General features: G+C 32.8%; 1 protein-coding gene across 3 annotated transcripts in view; it reads right to left on the bottom strand.

Annotated features, from left to right (window-relative positions):
• The window catches only part of TBC1D5 (TBC1 domain family, member 5), a 582,411-nt gene that overhangs the window by 220,189 nt on the left and 343,297 nt on the right, over nt 1-18,925 (bottom strand). For all 3 annotated transcript variants that reach the window (XM_011933724.1, XM_011933723.1, XM_011933725.1), the window contains 4 exons: nt 13,143-13,231; nt 11,312-11,362; nt 11,147-11,216; nt 8,865-9,037 (listed from right to left, as the gene is read on the bottom strand). In XM_011933724.1, the coding sequence (XP_011789114.1) occupies nt 8,865-9,037; nt 11,147-11,216; nt 11,312-11,362; nt 13,143-13,231 (383 nt within the window). The remainder of the gene's footprint in view (nt 1-8,864; nt 9,038-11,146; nt 11,217-11,311; nt 11,363-13,142; nt 13,232-18,925) is intronic.

The following is an 18,925-nucleotide window of genomic DNA, read 5'->3' on the forward strand; positions in this document are numbered from 1 at the left end:
AAATGATGAGTTAATGGGTGCAGCACACCAGCATGGCACATGTATACATATGTAACAAACCTGCACATTGTGCACATGTACCCTAGAAAATCAAGTATAATGAAAAAATAAAAAGTAAAATGAGTCAAAGAACCCAATTGATCAGACTTCCGACTTTCCCTCCCAATTGCCTCCTAAATGATTATATCAACATTGAGCACAATTTTCTCTAATCTCTATCAATCTAAATGAAAATTATATTATGCTATTTAATTTGTATTTCTTTCCTTTTTTTTTTTTTTTTCTTTATTTTTTAGAGACAGGATCTACTCTCAGGTCTCTGGGACTATAGGTGTGCACCACCATACCTGGCTAATTTTTTGTTTCTTTTTTTTCCTTTTTCTTTCTTTCTTTTTTTTACAAGGGTCTCACTACCTTGCCCAGCATGATCTCAAACTCCTGGCCTCAAGATCTCTTCCCGCCACAAGCTTTCAGTGCTGGGATTATAAGCATTAGCCACCTAATTTCTGTTTCTTTAAATATTTGAATAGCTGAAAGTTTTCATTGTATGTACTGGTTATTGTTAATTTTTCCTTATGATTTGTTGATTCATTTTACTGTTCTACTTAATGGATTAGTGATTTCTTACCAAATTTAGGACTCTTTATATCTAAAAAATAAAAATTTATATTTTATTCTTTATATTATTTCTTTATGTGTGTTAAACTTTTTAAATCAACTTAAAAGTCATAAGGAAAAATTTGCATTGAATTTTATTGACTCAATTTTTTTTTTTTAATTTAACAGAGTTTAATTGAGCAAAGAATGATACAAGAATCAGGCAGCACCACTACCCCCAGCCTGGACTGAAATTTTGAGGTAGTCAAATTTCCAGATTACCTTCTAGAATGTCTTCACTGATATTCTTACAAAATCTATTGTCATTAGAAGATAGGTTATTCGTGTATGTTTTCTACTAATTATTTAGAGTTGTAATTGTTTCATTTTTATTATTTGATGTTCCTTAAAATAGCAACAAAATTTTCACCATATCATATTTTGAATAATCAGATCCTTGTATTACTGGTTTGTGATCTTTCCTTCTTTTGTTTTTCTTTCCTTCCCATTCATTCACCTTCTCATGTACTCAAAAATTATTTGCTGAGCGTTTACCACATGCCAGGTTCAGTTTAGGGAAGGCATTTGAAATATATTAATGAAAAACTCCTTACTGTCATGGATTTTACATACCAAAATTCAAGGCTATTGTATGTCTATGAAGAACTGAATGTTTTATGAATATACAACGATATTGTTTCTTTCAATGCTTTTTTTGAAGTATATTATCTTGATATTACAGTTGCTGTCCTTGTAATCCTTTGACCAAACTATCTGAATTTATTTTAGCTGCTGCTTCTAAGAAGCATATAGTTGGATATTGTCTATCAAGCCAGTCAATAATTTTTGCCTTTTATTAGGTAACTTTAAAGCATTTATGTATAGTAGCATAACTAACGTTTGATAGTTTTGTCATCATCTTTTATGCTTCCTTTGTAAATAATCTTGTTATTTTCTTTTTTCTTCTTATTGCTACTTCTTATTATGAGCCTTATTAATAGCCAGGAATTTTGCACTGAACACGTAAAAATTATTAACAATGAACATTGACTGAGTGCTTACAGTGTGTCAGGTATTGTACTCTGTATGATTTTTCTCATTTAATCGTCACAATCCTATTGCATAAACATATTTTATGAGCACATTTTAAAACGTTTATTTAGTGATTAGAAATATCAATAATATATTTATTTCATGTGTACTGATGAATTATGTAAACTTCTATACTTCCTTCCATCTTTAAATTAATCACTAGAATTAAGTAGACTTAAGATACAAATAATGATTTAAATTATTTTCACTGCTATTGACAGGATTATTTTTGACAATTGCTTTCAGTTATTTAGCCTTAATCATATCTTACTGGTTACATTGCTTTCCAGTAGCCCTCTTACACTTGCTTTCCTCTTGCTTGAATTATTGATTTTTATTCACCTCTCAGTGGGAAAAGTGTATTTTTATCTAGAAAGGCATGTGGATGGTACCCTTCCTAAGCAAGTGCATGCGTAACTCAGCCCAACCTTTCCTTCTTGGCCTTTGACTATGCTAAAATACATGGTCACTTTGCCAGTAAAGGTTGTTTCTCTCACTTCATCAATTAATTCTTTTTTTGTAGGTCAAGTTTAAGATTAAAGTAGCAGATCCCCATCCCCAAGCTTCCTCATTTTTTTATCAAGTAGTCTGACTTAAATAAGGCCAGAATTGGACTTCGACAAGGAAATTTAAGCCTTAGGCTATGGCTTATGATTTTAGCTATACATTTGCTGCTGGCACATCCTATGTGAAAGATCGGGAGTTCATTTATTCCTGATTTGGGGCATGGCCGTGGACTTTAGGCTCTCCAGTGTCCTTGGTTTTCTATTCCTTCCTTATAAGGCTGGTTTCTAATCAGTACTAACAAGATTCCTCTGATTCAGGGCCTTGGACCTGGCCTGGGTCTTTGCTATCTGGTGAAGCTGAATTTGGCTCATGGCCCAATGTGACACATAAAACCTTCAGGTGTCTCAGTTTTCTACCACACTTATAGTCCTAGTCAAATTAAACTGTGAATATTAGCTCAAGTGTTCAAAGGCTGGCTCAGCTTCTTTGTAGCTATTTAATCTAAATAAGGCTTTATAATCCTTCATTTCCTCATCAACAAAATAGGGATAATAAAAGTATCTATGTGTTATTAGGTTAAATAAGATAAAGCCTTTTGGCCAGGCGTAGTGGCTCACACCTGTAATCCCAGCACTTGGGGAGGCCATGGCAGGCAGATCACCTGAGCTTAGAATTTGATATCAACCTGGGCAACATAGTGAAACCCTGTCTTTACCAAAAATACAAAAAAAATTAGCTGGGCATAGTGACAGGTGCCTGTGGTCCCAGGTTCTCGGTAGGCTGAGGTGGGAGGATCCCTTGAGCCTGGGAGATGGAGGCTGCAGTGAGCTGAGATCACACCACTGCACTCCAGCCTGGGTGACAGTGAGACGCCCCCTCTCAAAAAAAAAAGAAAAGATAAAGCCTTTAGCACAATGCCTACCCCTCAGGAAATAATAAATATAATAAATTATGAGTCATTATTTCAAATATTTAATTATTCTTCCCCATAATTCTTAATCAGTGATAATTCTTCACATAGAAGGGGGAAACCCCGACTTTCTGAAAAAGAATAATTCTGGGAAAACATTCTGTAATGTATGAAAGCAAGCTATCATTGGATCATCACTTTCTAATCCTTCATATTTCATGTATTATGTTTAATGTATAATATAAAACTCATTAAAAAAGGAATATCTCAATCGTTAACTGTGTTTAGGAAGTTCTTTACTTAAACTGTTGAGAGATATAATTTTTTAGGCTGATAATTGCACTGACTTCTGATGACTGAGAGTTACCTTTTTACCAATAGGTTTATATTTCAAATACAGGTTAAAAAAAACCAACTTGGCATTCAACGTAATTATACTATGGTATGTTAGAACCAATATACTATGACATATTTTAAAATTATATCAAAAATTTGGCAGATTAGTAATCAATAACCAAGAATCTCCCCAATTAAATTACAATAAACTGCATGGTAAAACAACTGCTAATCCAGATAATAGAAAATAGACATGGAAGATGTATAATACGCATTTGGGGGATATAGAATTTATCCCATGGGTGTTGTAAAGAGCTCATAATTTAACAGTGCCAAAGCCCAAGCGTGTTATGAGGGTCTTTCCTCAAAAGTGACATTAATTGCATATCCCACAGATGCCTATTATGTACTCTATTTATATCAAAGTATAAAATATAGTAAAAAATTTACAGATTCAATACATTTAAAAGTGATAATAAAACAGTTATTTTGGCCTACTAAAACTGTTAAACTTCAAATTTTTGTCTCTTTATAAGAATATTGTAGTAGCACTGAATCTCTATATAAATCTGCTCTAATTTAGAGTTTTTTGAACTCACAACATGACGTGTCATCAGTGATAGAAAGGTAACACAAATATTTTAGAGGCTTTTGCACAAAAATAATCCCCAAGTGATGAAATACCAGGACATTCTTATGCTCATACTAAAAAATACCACAAAAATGACTCTTAAAAAATTACCTTGGAAAGCTGGAAATGATGCAGTCAATATTTTACTTTGGAAATTGGTCAGTATGTATTGACAGGTTTATAGAACCTAATTTTTTTTAAGTGCGACACCAATCAATAATTGGCAAACAAAAGACAACTCAAGATGTTAATTAAGATGGGCGCAGTGGCTCACACCTGTAATCTGAGCACTTTGGGAAGCCTGGGTGGGCAGATTACTCAAGGTCAGAAGTTTGAGACCTGCCTGTCCAAGGTGGTGAAATCCCATCTCTACTGAAAATACAAAAGTTAGCCAGATGTGGCGGTGGGTGCCTATAATCCTAACTACTCAGGAGGTTGAGGCAGGATAATTGCTTGAACCCAGGAGGCAGAAGCTGCACTGAGCCAAGACTGCACCACTGCACACCAGCCTGGGCAATAGAGCAAGACTCCCTCTCAAGAACAAGAGAAAAAAGATGTTAATTATTTATTCAAATTATAGCAAGAGAAACTTTATTCTATGTGCAACAGAAGGAACTTTCATAAAATTGATGAAAAACATAGCATAAATTACCTTTAGGATATATTTTTTATAAAATCACTTAAGTTGAATGTTTAATTGCAGATTAATTTTATTTAACCCAAAATACAGGTAGTAAACTGATTTAACATTTGCTAACAAAAAATGTTTAATCATCCAGAAGATAATACAGTTAAATATATAAGTAACAGCATTAAATAAGCAAGCTGTTATATAATATTCAAGATTTCAGGTGGACTTATTCACATGTCAAAATAAATGTCATCAATTTATATAATACTAAGATTATCTAATTTAGAATGAGATTACCCAATTTTAGTGCAAGTAATATTTTTGTACTATTCGTGAATTCTAATTTTGTTAAGTACATCTATTAGCAAAATGCAGCAAATGTACATACTTATGGCACATCTCCCACCTCAGGAGATATTAACATATATTCTCTTGGAAAAACTGGTTTTAAAAATAATTGCAAAATTTAGTGACAGTTATAACCATAATACAGACTAGATTTAAGTAATTTCATGTCCCATGCAACTGTTAAAAATTTTGACTAAAAACAGAAATCTGGACTCTACATGGGGCTTAATTTAATCTTGCTAACACTTTCCCCCCATATAAATATATATTTATGATTTACTTCTCTTTCCATACATTTAACTTACAGTAAAAATATAAGTTTTTTATATTTTTATAAATATAGTGAATTTTATAAATAATAGTGAATGAGCCAACAGCTCATTCACTATTGACATTTTTACTATAAGTTCTAATATTTTACTTTTATTTATTTTTATTTTCTTTTTTCTTTTTTCTTTTTACTATAATTTATAATTTTCTTGAAACATTTTACTTTACAAAAAATTTGTAGAATTTTGTTTTGTTTGAAAATCAAAATTCTACAAAATATCTGGCATGCAAAAGTACACTTTAGATGACACAATTATGAATTATTATGTAATCTGAGAAAACAGTTTCATAAACTAAAAAGAGATAATTTTACATCTGCCCCTTGGTGATATTTACTCAAACCACTGACTGTATTTTCAAGTATTAATTCTGAATGTAAAACTAAATTAACAACTTTCTTCCAACAGGAATAAACAGTAGCACAGCAATTACTTAGATTAAGATATTTGTGTGATATAGAATAAGATATTTTACTTCATTTCCATGAGATACAAAACTATAATATTAAATTCTAGAACATAAAAATATTCTGCCAAACTATATGACCATTTCTAAAAGTTTACTCCCAATTTCTATAGCATCACTTTAGAAAACAGTGGTCTAAAAGATGGCTGTTATAAGTTTGCAGGTAAGAGAAATACATAGGCTTTAGTGAAAAGAAAAAAAAAGGCAAAGACAGAGTTGGAAGGGCTAACTAATGATTCACATAGGACATCATATTTACATAGCCATGACATTCTAATTAAGTAATGGTAATGACAAACAATGATAATAAAAGCATGTCAAAACATGTATTATATGTATACTACACACGGAACACGACATGTTTTTGTATGTTATGATTTAATTCTCCCAGGCACCCTATGAATTAGGTACCATTATTTTTAATTTCCATTTCACAGATGAAAAAACAAAGGCTGTTTCTTTTCAGAGCCTATGCTTCTAACTGCAGTATTATTATTATTGTTATTATTAGAGATGGGGGTCTTGCTATGTTGCCCAGGCTGGACTTGAACTCCTGGGTCAAGCGATCCTCCTGCTTCAGAGTCCCGAGTACGGCGGGATTACAGGCAAATGCCACCATGCCTGGCTTACACTGTTTTTTGACCCAAAGTTTCCAATAGTCATTAATAGAAAATACACAGATGGGTAGCACAGATGGCATTACAGCTTAGGGATATAAGAAAATTCAAGCACTTTGGCCTTCCATGTGCTCCATAAATAGTAATAACAAAACCAAATTAATATGTGAAATAGGCAAATAAAATCCTTGCATTATAAAATGTAGTAAAGGCCAGTTGAGACGAGTGATCTATTCTTCAAAGATTTAAAAACACGTATTTAAAAAAAAATACAGATGAGATTCTATTTAAAAATAATGAGCTAAATGAGGCAGCTATGATTATTGCAAGACCTGGTATTTTCAGTATTGCTGATAATGTTTGAAAGATTAAGAGTAATTATGTCATGGATCATGGGATTTTAATGGGAAGGTACTGGTCAAAATGTCAAAGAAATTCTATAAATTATTATGATAAAGATAAAACTAGCCCCTGAAACTAACCAAAGGAAACTAACATCTGAAAAGGAAACAGAAACATTCTGGTTATAAATTATTTCACCACTGCAACATCAAGCACCAGTTTGGGCAAGAAGGCAAAAAATTATAAAGCATTTCAAAGAAATGATAAACACATTCAACATCAACTTCTTTCCCCAATGTTTAAAACCAATTTCTGGATTTTAGCAAGCAATTTTTGAGGGTGTAAAATGTGCTTTTGTATTTGGATATATCAATTATTTGACTGCACAGTGGAGAGGAATATAAAATTTAACTCCTGACCTTGTTACTAGGTATTTCGAATAAATTTTTATGTCTATAATCACAAACATATTAGTTAGACTTTCAAATGTACGTAGCAATTCATTAATAACCTGCACTGCTGCCCAATACCACATGTCACACACAATTTTCTCATTTCCAGTGGGAATAATGAAGCAGCTCTCAATGATGAGGTCAAGCTAAAGTAAGAACAAGGAAAACATGCAGCATTAAAACAGAAAAGCAGACTTCTTCAGTCATAGTTCAGGGCTTCCAGAGAAGAAAAACAGCTGAAAGTTATTATTCACGAAAGACTGCGTAAAATGAGGACATAAATAAAATACTAATTTATTCTCTTTTCTGGGTTAAATAAACAGCTCTGGCTGTGGGTGACTTGTTTGAGATTCTCTGCAATTCAAATAATGAATTCACATTTATTGAGCATCTACTATGTACACCTCAATAAAAAACTGTCTCAATTTTGCATGTTCTACCTAATGGAGAGTCAAGCTTTACATAAAATATCTACCAAGAAACTGCGTAGCACTACATATAAATGTTCTACTATTTCAATATAAAGAACCCTTGTCTGTAGCACTACATAGATACTTCATATTTACTAAAATCACTATTTTTTAATTTGCATACACACCTTATAAGCCACTGAAAAAATACACACACACACGTATACATGCACCCCTAAAGAGTCACCATCTCCCTGTTCTGCTATGACATGTTACAGAAGTTATGTGGCTGAAGAAAATTAATACATTATGGTCCCTGAGACAGGCATCTATCTTACTCACGGGAATCTACCTCTAAGGGTAGAGTAAAAGATGATCACATGATGTAATGGAAAGAACACGAACATTTTATAGTATTGTTAGGATTGGGGCTGGCTCCAGGCATGTATGACTCATGCAACTTCTTGGAAAGCTTGGTTTAATGATCTGCTGTTACCAGCTTGAAATTCTTACTAATTTCTTCAAAGGGGCCCTGCATCTTTCTTTTGCACTGGGCTCTGCAAATTATGTAGCCAATCCTAAATAATTATGGCTTTGAGTTACGATTTCACTGTGTAATATGTGTAAACTAAATCTGAGCCTTAGCTTCTTCATCTCTAATAAAGGAATAATACCCAATTTACAGGGTTGGTATTACAGGGAGTATTAGATGAGATACCATACATATGTGAAAGTGATAAGCACTGAGCATGCATATAGGCACGCAAAAGAGATGTGAAATAAAATGGAGATGGAACAGTTTTTATTTTTACTTATAAGGATCCGAGACACATAGAAATTTACATGTCATTAGAAACTACTATATAATTTGATGTAGTTGAAATTTAAACTTTAGGCTGGGTGCAATGGCTCATATCTGTAATCCCAGCACTTTGGGAGGCAGAGGCAAGCTCAGGAGTTCAAGGGGAGCCTGGCCAACATGGTGAAACCCTGTCTATAAAAAATATAAAAACTTAGCTGGGCTTGGTAGAATGTGTCTGTGGAACCAGCTACTTGGGAGGCTGAGGTGGGAGGATCACTTGAGCCCAGGGGGCAGAGTTTGCAGTGAGCCAAGATCACTGCACTCTGGCATGGGTGAAAGAGTGAGACTCTGTCTCAAAAAACAAACAAACAAACAAACAAACTTTAATACTTACAACCCATATATCTGTGGTGCAATTTCTAGTCTGTTCAAGTGCATGTAAAGCTCAATATCATGTTTCTTCAGTAGATGATCCTGGATCTGGTTGACTTTAGTAACAATAGCAACTGTTGGCCCTAAATCTTGTGGTCTAGCAAAGGGAATGGGAGTCATCAGTGTTTCTTTCCCCTAAAAACAGAAAAATTGAACATGTATTATTTAAATATGAAAGTAATAAATATATGGATGTCATTCTTTATCAATGACAGTTTAAACAAGAAGTCTTATTATCTGCCTACTACTCATTCTTTAAAAAAGGTGAGAGCACCATGAAATAATTAAAATAGGAAGATGACAAAGGGATTCACTAGAAATACTTTTTAGGAATATATTATTCATTTATATATGCGAGTAATTAAGATGAATGTTCAAAAGTCACATCTATTATGTTCCTTGATAAAATGATGTCTTTGTTTTGCCTAAGCCACTTTTACAAAGCTGACTCAGTAATATCAGTACAAGTAGGTAAAATCAAGAACTGATAACCCTCACAGTTTAGTCACTGAGTTTCCCAACTGGCGTGACTCAGTTAGTTATAAAATACAAAATGGCCACTATAAGAAATGACCAATATTTAAATGTGTTCAAATACTCTGCTCAAAATTTTGATGTTCATGTAAGTCTATGACTTCATCACATAACTTGCCAAGAACAAAAGGTTATTATTCCAAAAATATAAAGTAGTTTGCCAAATACGCTTACAGTAGCTTTTTACCTTCAACAACCCTTTCAGAATATAACATGTTGGTATTTGCAGAAATACTTTATCACCTAATGTAGGGGTCAACAAACTTTCCCTGTAAAGAGCCAGAGAGTAAATATTTTAGGCTTTACAAGTCATACAATCTGTGCTGCAACTCTGCCACTGTAAGGACCACGCAGCCACAGACAATAAGTAAACAAACAGGAACGACTGTGTTCCAAAACATTTTATTTAAGGGCATGGAAGCTTAAATTTCATATTCTTTTCACATGTTCCAAAATATTATTCTTCTTTTGACAGTTTTCTAACCATTTAAAAATGTAAAAACCATTCTTAACTCATAAGATGTATAAAAACAGATGGCAGGTAGATGCCAACCTCTGAGCTGGCCAAAGGCATGGAAAACATCAATTACCTATTTCATTTTTTAAGAGATGGAATGAAGTGACTGAGTAATAATGGTTTCTAACCAGAATGCAATCAATTATACCAATATAAAGGAAATAAACCATACTGGAAACAATATGCCAAATTCTTTAACAGTATCCATTGCCAGAAGAATTTGTGACTTTTCCAATATTGTGTAATATAATGAGATAACCATAATGATCACTAAGATAGCGGAAGGGTTAGTTTAAAAATATAGTTAACTCGGCAATTCCACTTCTAGGTATATAACAAGGTAAGTGAACACATGTTCATACAAAGCTTGTATATAAACGTTCAAAGTTATTCACAACAGCCAAAAGTGAAAACAACCGAAATGTCCATCGACTGATGTATGGATAAACAAAATATGGTATATCTATATAATGCAATATTATTCAGGCATAAAAAGAAATACTGGTACATGCCACAATATGAATGAACACTGAAAACATTATGCTAAGTGAAAGGAGTCAGTCACAAATGGCAGTATATTATATGATTCCACTTATTTGAAATATCCAGCATCAGCAAGTCCATAGAGACAGAAAGTATATTAGTGATGTCAGGGCCTGCAGGAATAGGGAAATGGAGAGTGACTGTTAATGGATATGCAGTTTTTTTTTTAGGTGATTAAAAAATTGTTTTGGAATTGGATAGCAGCGATGTTTGCCCAATCCTGTAAATATACTAAAAACCATTAAAAGTTTAATAGGTACATGTTGTGCTACGTGAATTATATAAAAATTAAAAATAGTTAAAAATAAGAATAAGAGTAAGAGTAAGGAATATTGATGCTAAATGTATGAATTCAATAGCAACACACTGGTAAAAGCAAAACAACCTATTTGATATAGGTTTTACCTATGCACTTCAGTAATAATGTGTATACCAACTCACTAGGGTAGCAAGAGAAAGATTATAATAATTTTGTAACTAAGCACTTATGCTGCTTGATTCACACACACACATATAAAAATGTATTTATGTGAAATTTTCACATTGCCTTTGTGTAAAGGCTATATACTATTCTTTGGTTATATGTTGTTATTTATTTAAAGCATTTGCTCCATCGCATACACTGAAAAGATCTGTACCATAAGATTTACCTTCTGACCATCATGCTCAAAAGTTGAAAACCAAGGTTCAGCAGTTTCCATAAGTTGTGAGAACAATGCACTAAAAATAAAACAAAATAACATAATGCTAGGTTTAACTTTCATTAAAATAATCATGGTATAAAAAAATAAAACAAAGAAAGTTTTTGTACTTACTAGGCATCATGTTCCAGATACTCAGGGTTCAAGAGAGTTTTCATTTCCTCACTTAAAAAAGCAATACAAGCAATCAAAATGTGTAATTTTTGAATAATTAAAAATGCAGAGTTTGCCTTATTCTATACAAGACAACTTTCACATAATGTGTAAATGAAAAAAATTAGTCTTTTTTTTTTTTACGAAAAGAGCAACGCCATTAACAAATGATATGCTTTCTTTCTATAAAGATCAAAAACAAATCAGCTGCCTTGTCTATGCCACAATGAACTATCTAATTATTCCAAATAAATACAGAATGTGACAATATAGTTACTGGTCAAATATGCAATATCAAAACATTGATTTATTTTCTTTAACTGGATTTATTTTCATTTTAACATCAATTTATCAGTGACAACACCTCTTAAGCATTTATTTTATTTTTAACAGATTGAATCAGCTGAAGAAGCATGTCCAACACATTTAAAAGCTATTTTCAATCACCTATATTTTCTTGTAAATTATATTCTACATGCACATTTTTTAAAGAGTTGCTGACTGAAGAATACATTCACATGTTAAAAAAAACAAACTGGCAGGCGAGGCACGGTGGGTCACACCTGTAATCCCAATACTCTGGGAAGCTGAGTCGGGTGGATCATGAGGTCAAGAGATCAAGACCATCCTGGCCAACATGGTGAAACCCCATCTCTACTAAAAATACAAAAATTAGCTGGGCGAGGTGGTGCCTGCCTGTAGTCCCAGCTACTCAGGAGTCTGAGGCAGGAGAATCGCTTGGACCTGGGAGGTGCAGATTGCAGTGAGCTGAGATAGTGCTGCTGCACTCCAGCACAGCTAAAGAGCGAGACTCCGTCTCAAAAAAAAAAAAAGGCATTAAAACAGGATCCTAATGCTAATTTCATGATTATATTTTAGAATAACTGAAGTGAAAGCAAGTTAGATATGGTTATACTCTTGTCAAGATAAAAAAAAAATTCAGTAAAATTAGCAAAGCTTCAAGGAAACTTGAAAATACCAATCTATAAACTAGTAGACAAAAGTTAATTTAACAATGGCCTAAATATATGCTCAGCAAAATGTATGGCTATAATTTGATTAATAAAGATCTTATAATCAGATATGTGAAATGTTATCTGTGAGTTTTCCGTTTACTGCATATAGATGGGCTGACCTGATGAATACTCCTGGACACAAGCTGACAGTCCTAGACCCCTCCATTTCCAAAATTATTTTCTGAAGGCCCCAAAGTTAGGGTATCTTAAGTTAGAAAAATGAATTCTAACACTTAGCCTAAGTTGAATCCAATTACAAAAGTTATATGCAGGAAAGAATAAATGAATGTATCTAAAAAATTTGAGAAGCAATTTTGTTTATTTACAGAGGGAGGTTCTTTGTGGGTCTGCTCCCTTACTTATGAATTAAGCTAAGTCAAACCTGATGAGGAGAGATAATCTCATATATAAAGTCTTATTCAGCTTGGAGTGAAAAATGGATCATTAGAGGATGATATATATGGATATCAATTATTAGAACTTCTGTGATTACAACAAAAATGTTCCATTCTTGATCCACTAGTTACATGTCTTCCTCTGATAGAGAATCAAGATTTCCAAAGACATTTATGATTCCAAATTTGCCCTACAGCTAAACTGTCCTAACAACTATTAAGTAGAATTAACAATTAACCGCAAGAAACACAATCAAATGTTTACAACTTATACAACTTGTAAGTACCTTCCATTCAAAAGATTTTGAGGTTTCAAAAACAAAGGTTACAGTGGGGGCTAAAAAACAGATGGAGCTCATATTTAAAAAGAAAACAACTTGCCTGGGCTGTGCAGACTCACTGGCATGTAGAAAAGCTTGGTGGTCACAGTGAAGGACAAAGACTATAGGTGCTAACAGCTCGTGCATACCCTGAAATGAAAGAGCCAGACAAATGAAAGAGATGGATACTCAGGGTCCATTAGTGGACAGTATAAACTCAGTTAAATACTTCTTCAAACCAATTCCTACTAGCAAAATTTCCGTATAATATAGAAACACATAAATATGGAAAACTACAAGACGAGATTTTTATCTACTTTTAGAATTTGATTCTAATTCAACCACCGCAGGTATTCTTCTTTAAAACACGGAGAGCAGTTCTCTTTTAAATGACATGACAAACAATAAATTGGCATGGTAGATAACCTTGCACCTGTCAGTTGCTTCAAGATCTGTACTCATAAATATGAATTTCATTTATGCAAATTATAATCATGAGCTACAGTGTTAAGATCTGCAGTAAGAAGGGCAACTAAGAACTGTAGACCTAAGGAAATTACATCCAATGTTTTCATTATATAATGGCTCAAAATTAGGATGTCTGTAGATTTAGGAAGCACTGAAGTCTGCCAGCTAGAAATGTTGGATGATAAAAGAAACAACTTTAAGAAGGTATGACAGAAAATAAACTTGTTAAAATAGGATTTAACATGTTTAATCAGAAAACTACCATAATTTTTTCCTGTCTACTTCAACTATAAGGTTAATTTCAATTTATTTAATGATTTCACCAAATACGATTTTCCTCCTTATATTGGTTTTCACCAAAAATAGGTATAGAAACAAAAAGGCATAATATTAGTTACTAAGCCGTCCTTAAAAGGGTACGATAAAAATCTATTACTGATCCATTATTGTGGTGACATACGGTATTCCACATTATGACTACCTTTGCTAATTGAGATTTCTTTCCCCCTTAAGCATCAAAAAACATTTCAGCAAGTTAAAATAGATTATTATTTTTCCTGTCTCTTAAAGTGAGCCAATTACTGCTTTCCTTTTGCTTAGTAACTAGGGATGCTCTTTTATAAAAAGACAAGACAAAATACCACTTTTAGAGGAAATACGAAAGCAGAAAGGAGATAAATCTTTTGCCAGTAGAATTAGAGATGGCTTCCTATATTGGATGACCAGAGTCACATAGTCCTCTGCAGTCTAGTAGTAGTATACCATTCTTAGAAAGCCAATTGTTATCATAAAGATAATATGCAAGTTAACTTTTTCAGACTTCAATATAGAAGTTATCACTACTTTGAATTAAAAATATTTAGTTATATTTTTACAAAACAATTTATGATTCATTGACAATTGACTTGTGATTTAGGACAAATTACCACATATCATTTCAATCTTTATAGGTAACCAACTCCTTATTAAACAAACCTTGAAAAAAATCTTTCAGATAACATGTTAGACACCTAGAAAAATGAAATTGAGCATTACTAACTATGCTTTAAAAATCATGAGGGGTTTATTCTCTTGGAATAGTCTCAAGTTACTCCAAAAAGAAAGTGCCGTAATTTTAATCATTAAAATAATAAGTATTATATCAATAGAAAAGTATGGAAAAGGAAAAACAAAAATAAAAAAAATGATAAAGGGAGAGAGGGAGGCCAGCCAAAAAACAAAACTTAAGAAATAAATTTAAAACTTCAGTAGATATCCTTGAGATCTTTTTCTGCCTATTTCTCATGATTTCTCCAGAATTAAAGTCCTTGGAAGTAGAATTTCAGGGTAAAAGGGTAAAAATATGTGTTAACATCTGGTAGGATGTATACCGTTAAGCTGTCTCCAGAAAGAATTCTCTCAGTGAAGAATATAAAAATCATTCTCTCACACATCCTCACCTATATTCAGAGTGTTTTTTTAAAAATTTTGTCAAGTTTCACAGTTAAATTGTTATAGCTTATTTAAATCCTAGCAAGATTGAACCCCAAAATTTTATTGAATGTTTTTACTTAATAAATTGCCCTTTTTCTCCTGATGAAGTGTTTCCTTTCCTTGGTGATGTCTAATAGTTCTATACCAATTAAAGATATTAACCCTTTCTAATTGTTGTTACAAACATTTTACCATGCTTATCATTAGTCTTACTTTTGACTTCTATGATATATTTTACTGACATTATACACTTTGGTCAATACAATAAATAATTCTTCATGGTTTCTATTTTGCTTTCATGTCTATAAGACCTTCCTCATGTTGAGATTAGGGAGGAATACAGTTTCCTTTTTTTTTTTTTTTTTCAGTTAATTCTTCGCTCAACTGATATAAGTTTAGTTTTTGCCATGAAAATAAGTATGTTTTTCTCCAAAAGAATTGTATCAATTTACTGATTAATCATTTCATCTTCAATAAATTCAATCTACTCGATAAGTTGAATAACTCATCTTCTCCCCAGAGTTCTGAAATGCCATATTTAGTAAAAAATAAATATTTAGCTTACATTTTTCCCAGCCTTTTACTCTAATACATTGGTTTGTATATTATTAACAATAATTGTACCATTATAAAGATTTGACCTTTAAAATATTAGAATATTTCCTATTTTCTACTCCTTTTTTTTTTTTTCAAACTTATCTTGACGATTCTATTTTTTTTATTACAGGTTGTGTCATTATCATTTAGGTTAAACAAAATGGTAAACAAAACATTAAAATTTTTATTGGCATTGCATTGAAATTAACTTGAGAAGAGTATTTTTAAGAACATCAGATTTTCCTAATCCAAAAATCTGCAGAACTGCGTAGTTCTTGCTAGGTTTATCATGAAGTTTTCTTTCTTTGCTGTCAGTGGGATGCCCTTTTGAAAGAAAGAGTGCTTTTCCCCCTCTTTCAAGCACTCTTTAAAAGAAAGAGTGGTGCTTTTTTTTTTTTTTTTTTGTCGCCCAGGCTGGAGTGCAGTGGCCGGACCTCCGCTCACTGCAAGCTCCGCCTCCCGGGTTTACGCCATTCTCCTGCCTCAGCCTCCCGAGTAGCTGGGACTACAGGCGCCCGCCACCTCGCCCTGCTAGTTTTTTGTATTTTTTAGTAGAGATGGGGTTTCACCGTGTTAGCCAGGATGGTCTCAATCTCCTGACCTCGTGATCCGCCCGTCTCAGCCTCCCAAAGTGCTGAGATTACAGGCTTGAGCTACTGCGCCCGGCCCAAAAATATATTTTAAAACAAGTTATGGCTAGTATAATAAGAAAGACTTCTTGTCTAAATGAATCTTCCCAACTTTAAATATTCTCTTCCCTCTAGTTTCTGTGACACCACTCTGTCTAGATTCTCCATTTGTTCAAACATCATTCATCATTCACTTATTGCAGAAACTATTAAATGCCTGTATTTGCTGTGGACACAAAAGTGAATGAAGTGGGCAAGTTCCTAACGTTGATGGAGCTTGTAGTCTAGAGAGAAAGGAACAAAATAATAAAATAAGCACAGAAATGACTATACAGTAGTCCCCCATTATGTGCAGGAGATATATTCTAGGACCTCACAGTAGATGCCTAAAACTGTAAATAGTACTGAAAACTACATAAACCATGCTGTTTTTATATATACATGTGTATGACAAAGGTATTAAAATTATGATTTAAATTAAAGATTATAAATTAGGCACACTAAGATTAACAACAATTAATAAGAATAGAACAATTGTAACAATATAGTGTAACAATATTATGTGATTGTGGTCTCTCTCTCTCTCTCAAAATATTGTATTATACTATACTCAACTGTTTTTGGATGATGGCTGGCTGCAGGTAACTGAAACCACAGAAAGTGAAAACAGCAGGAAAGCGTGAACTACTGTACTGTACTGTACTGCAGGTAAGAATGGACACTGTACAACTGTGATCGTGTGTGTGTGTGTGTGTGTGTGTGTATACACATCCAGATCCTACCACAGGCCCAGCACAAAGAAAGTACTCACTACCTATTGACTGAATGAATGCAATATCTACCACTTAATATATCCACAGTGAGAAAAGCTGAACTACAATATGAAAAAAAGAATAGCATTAAATCGTATTTCAAATCAATAAATAAAGGTGTTATTGGCAGAATGGAAGTTAAGAGTCTTTTGAATACCATTAAAACTATTTTACAAGTTCAGTTTTGACTTTCATCTAAACTAGGGATTTTTTTTTCAAATACTTAAAAGACATTTTTGGTTTTGCTATCAATTCAAGACTAGTAAAACCTATTAACAGTTACAAATGGCAATTACATAGACATCTTTAAAAGAAAAGAGAAATACTAGAAATAATCATGAATTCAATATGCTTTAAATTTGACAAAGCATAATAAAAAATAATGTATTGACAGTATGCTTCTGGTTCCCAAAATGTGTATTTTGCTTCCACCTATATTGTCAGCATTTCTGCCTGCTTAAAAGCTTTTATCCCTGCTGGATTGTTAGTAGTCACTGCACTCCAAACTCATGTCAGTTGAAAATAAAGGTAACAAAGTTTTCTTCATCAACAGCCTGTAGGTTCACAAAATTGAACCTGTTCTTTTATCTGCCTGTGTTCATTTAGCCCACCAAGCAGTCTTTATTAAAGCTAAGGCATCAGGCAGTCAAAGTTCATTAATACCATTTATATAATCTCGGCAATTTCAATTAACTCAGCAAGACATTCTACTACATGATAACAGTCTCATTAATTCAATAAAATCCCATAACTATTAACAATATGGTCGATGTTAAACGGGGTGTCACCTAGCACAAAATAATAGCTTTAACAGCTTGTGATGAAACTTAAGGTTCTTTTCTTAAATTTGAGCTGGCTAAATATTCAGTCCTTCTACAGCAAGGTATTATTTTTCTGTAAAAAATCTATAGGATTTTAAACACATATAAGGAGTAATTAAATATTTTAAAATGACACTCAGGAGTAAGCTAATAATACTTTCTTATTCAGTAACTGATAGATTTTTGTTTTAATGGATCAAGAACATATCTTCCATATGACTGTGTAGTCTTCCATACAAACACAGTGGGCCACATACATCACAAAGTGTACAGTTATTACGTTTCTGTTCCTTGTCCAAAGAACTCGTTTCCATTATTATAAGACTCCTCAATCTATTTTTCCTTTCTCTAAAAAAATTGGAAAACAGATGTGTAATTTGGAATAACTTTATCCTGATTTGATTCACTATCATCAAGTCTTTTACTGTGGGGTATTTTCAAGTATTTAAAGGAAAAGAGGAAATAACAAAGAGATAAGGTTCACAACAAAAGCCAATATAATGAAAAGAGAGCAGAAAAACAAAATCCTGGAATTTTTGATAGAGATTTTAAGCTAATGAACTAATGCAGCAGAACCATTTACTCCCACACTTCATGTGAAGTGTGTTAACAATCTCCTTACAGTTTAAAGTCATTTTAAATGGGGTCTTCTGCTATTTGCTTCCAAACGAATTCTACACTAACAGATTTTTTTCCCCCAGTCTCCTTTTTGGTTTGTTTTTAGGCTTTCGACTTTTTATCTGACTTATATATGAGCCTACCTTGCTTGCGAGTCCCTTTCCTAGTCTGAGATTACCAAAAAATTTATCCCAAATCTTATTCTAGTATTTTTATATACTTTTAGCTTTTATATTTATGTTTTTACACCATCTGGAATTTATTCTCCAATAAATGTATAATTTAATGGTTTTTCCAGATGGAAACCCAAATATAGCAAGACAATATCCTTTTCTCTATTTTACCATATTCAGATCCCATATAAACTGAACCTGTTTCTAAACTGTTTCACTGAACAATGATCAATTCACATAATACTGTCACATT

Source organism: Colobus angolensis, unplaced genomic scaffold (assembly GCF_000951035.1).
Source record: "Colobus angolensis palliatus isolate OR3802 unplaced genomic scaffold, Cang.pa_1.0 Scaffold129, whole genome shotgun sequence".
NCBI lineage: Eukaryota > Metazoa > Chordata > Mammalia > Primates > Cercopithecidae > Colobus > Colobus angolensis.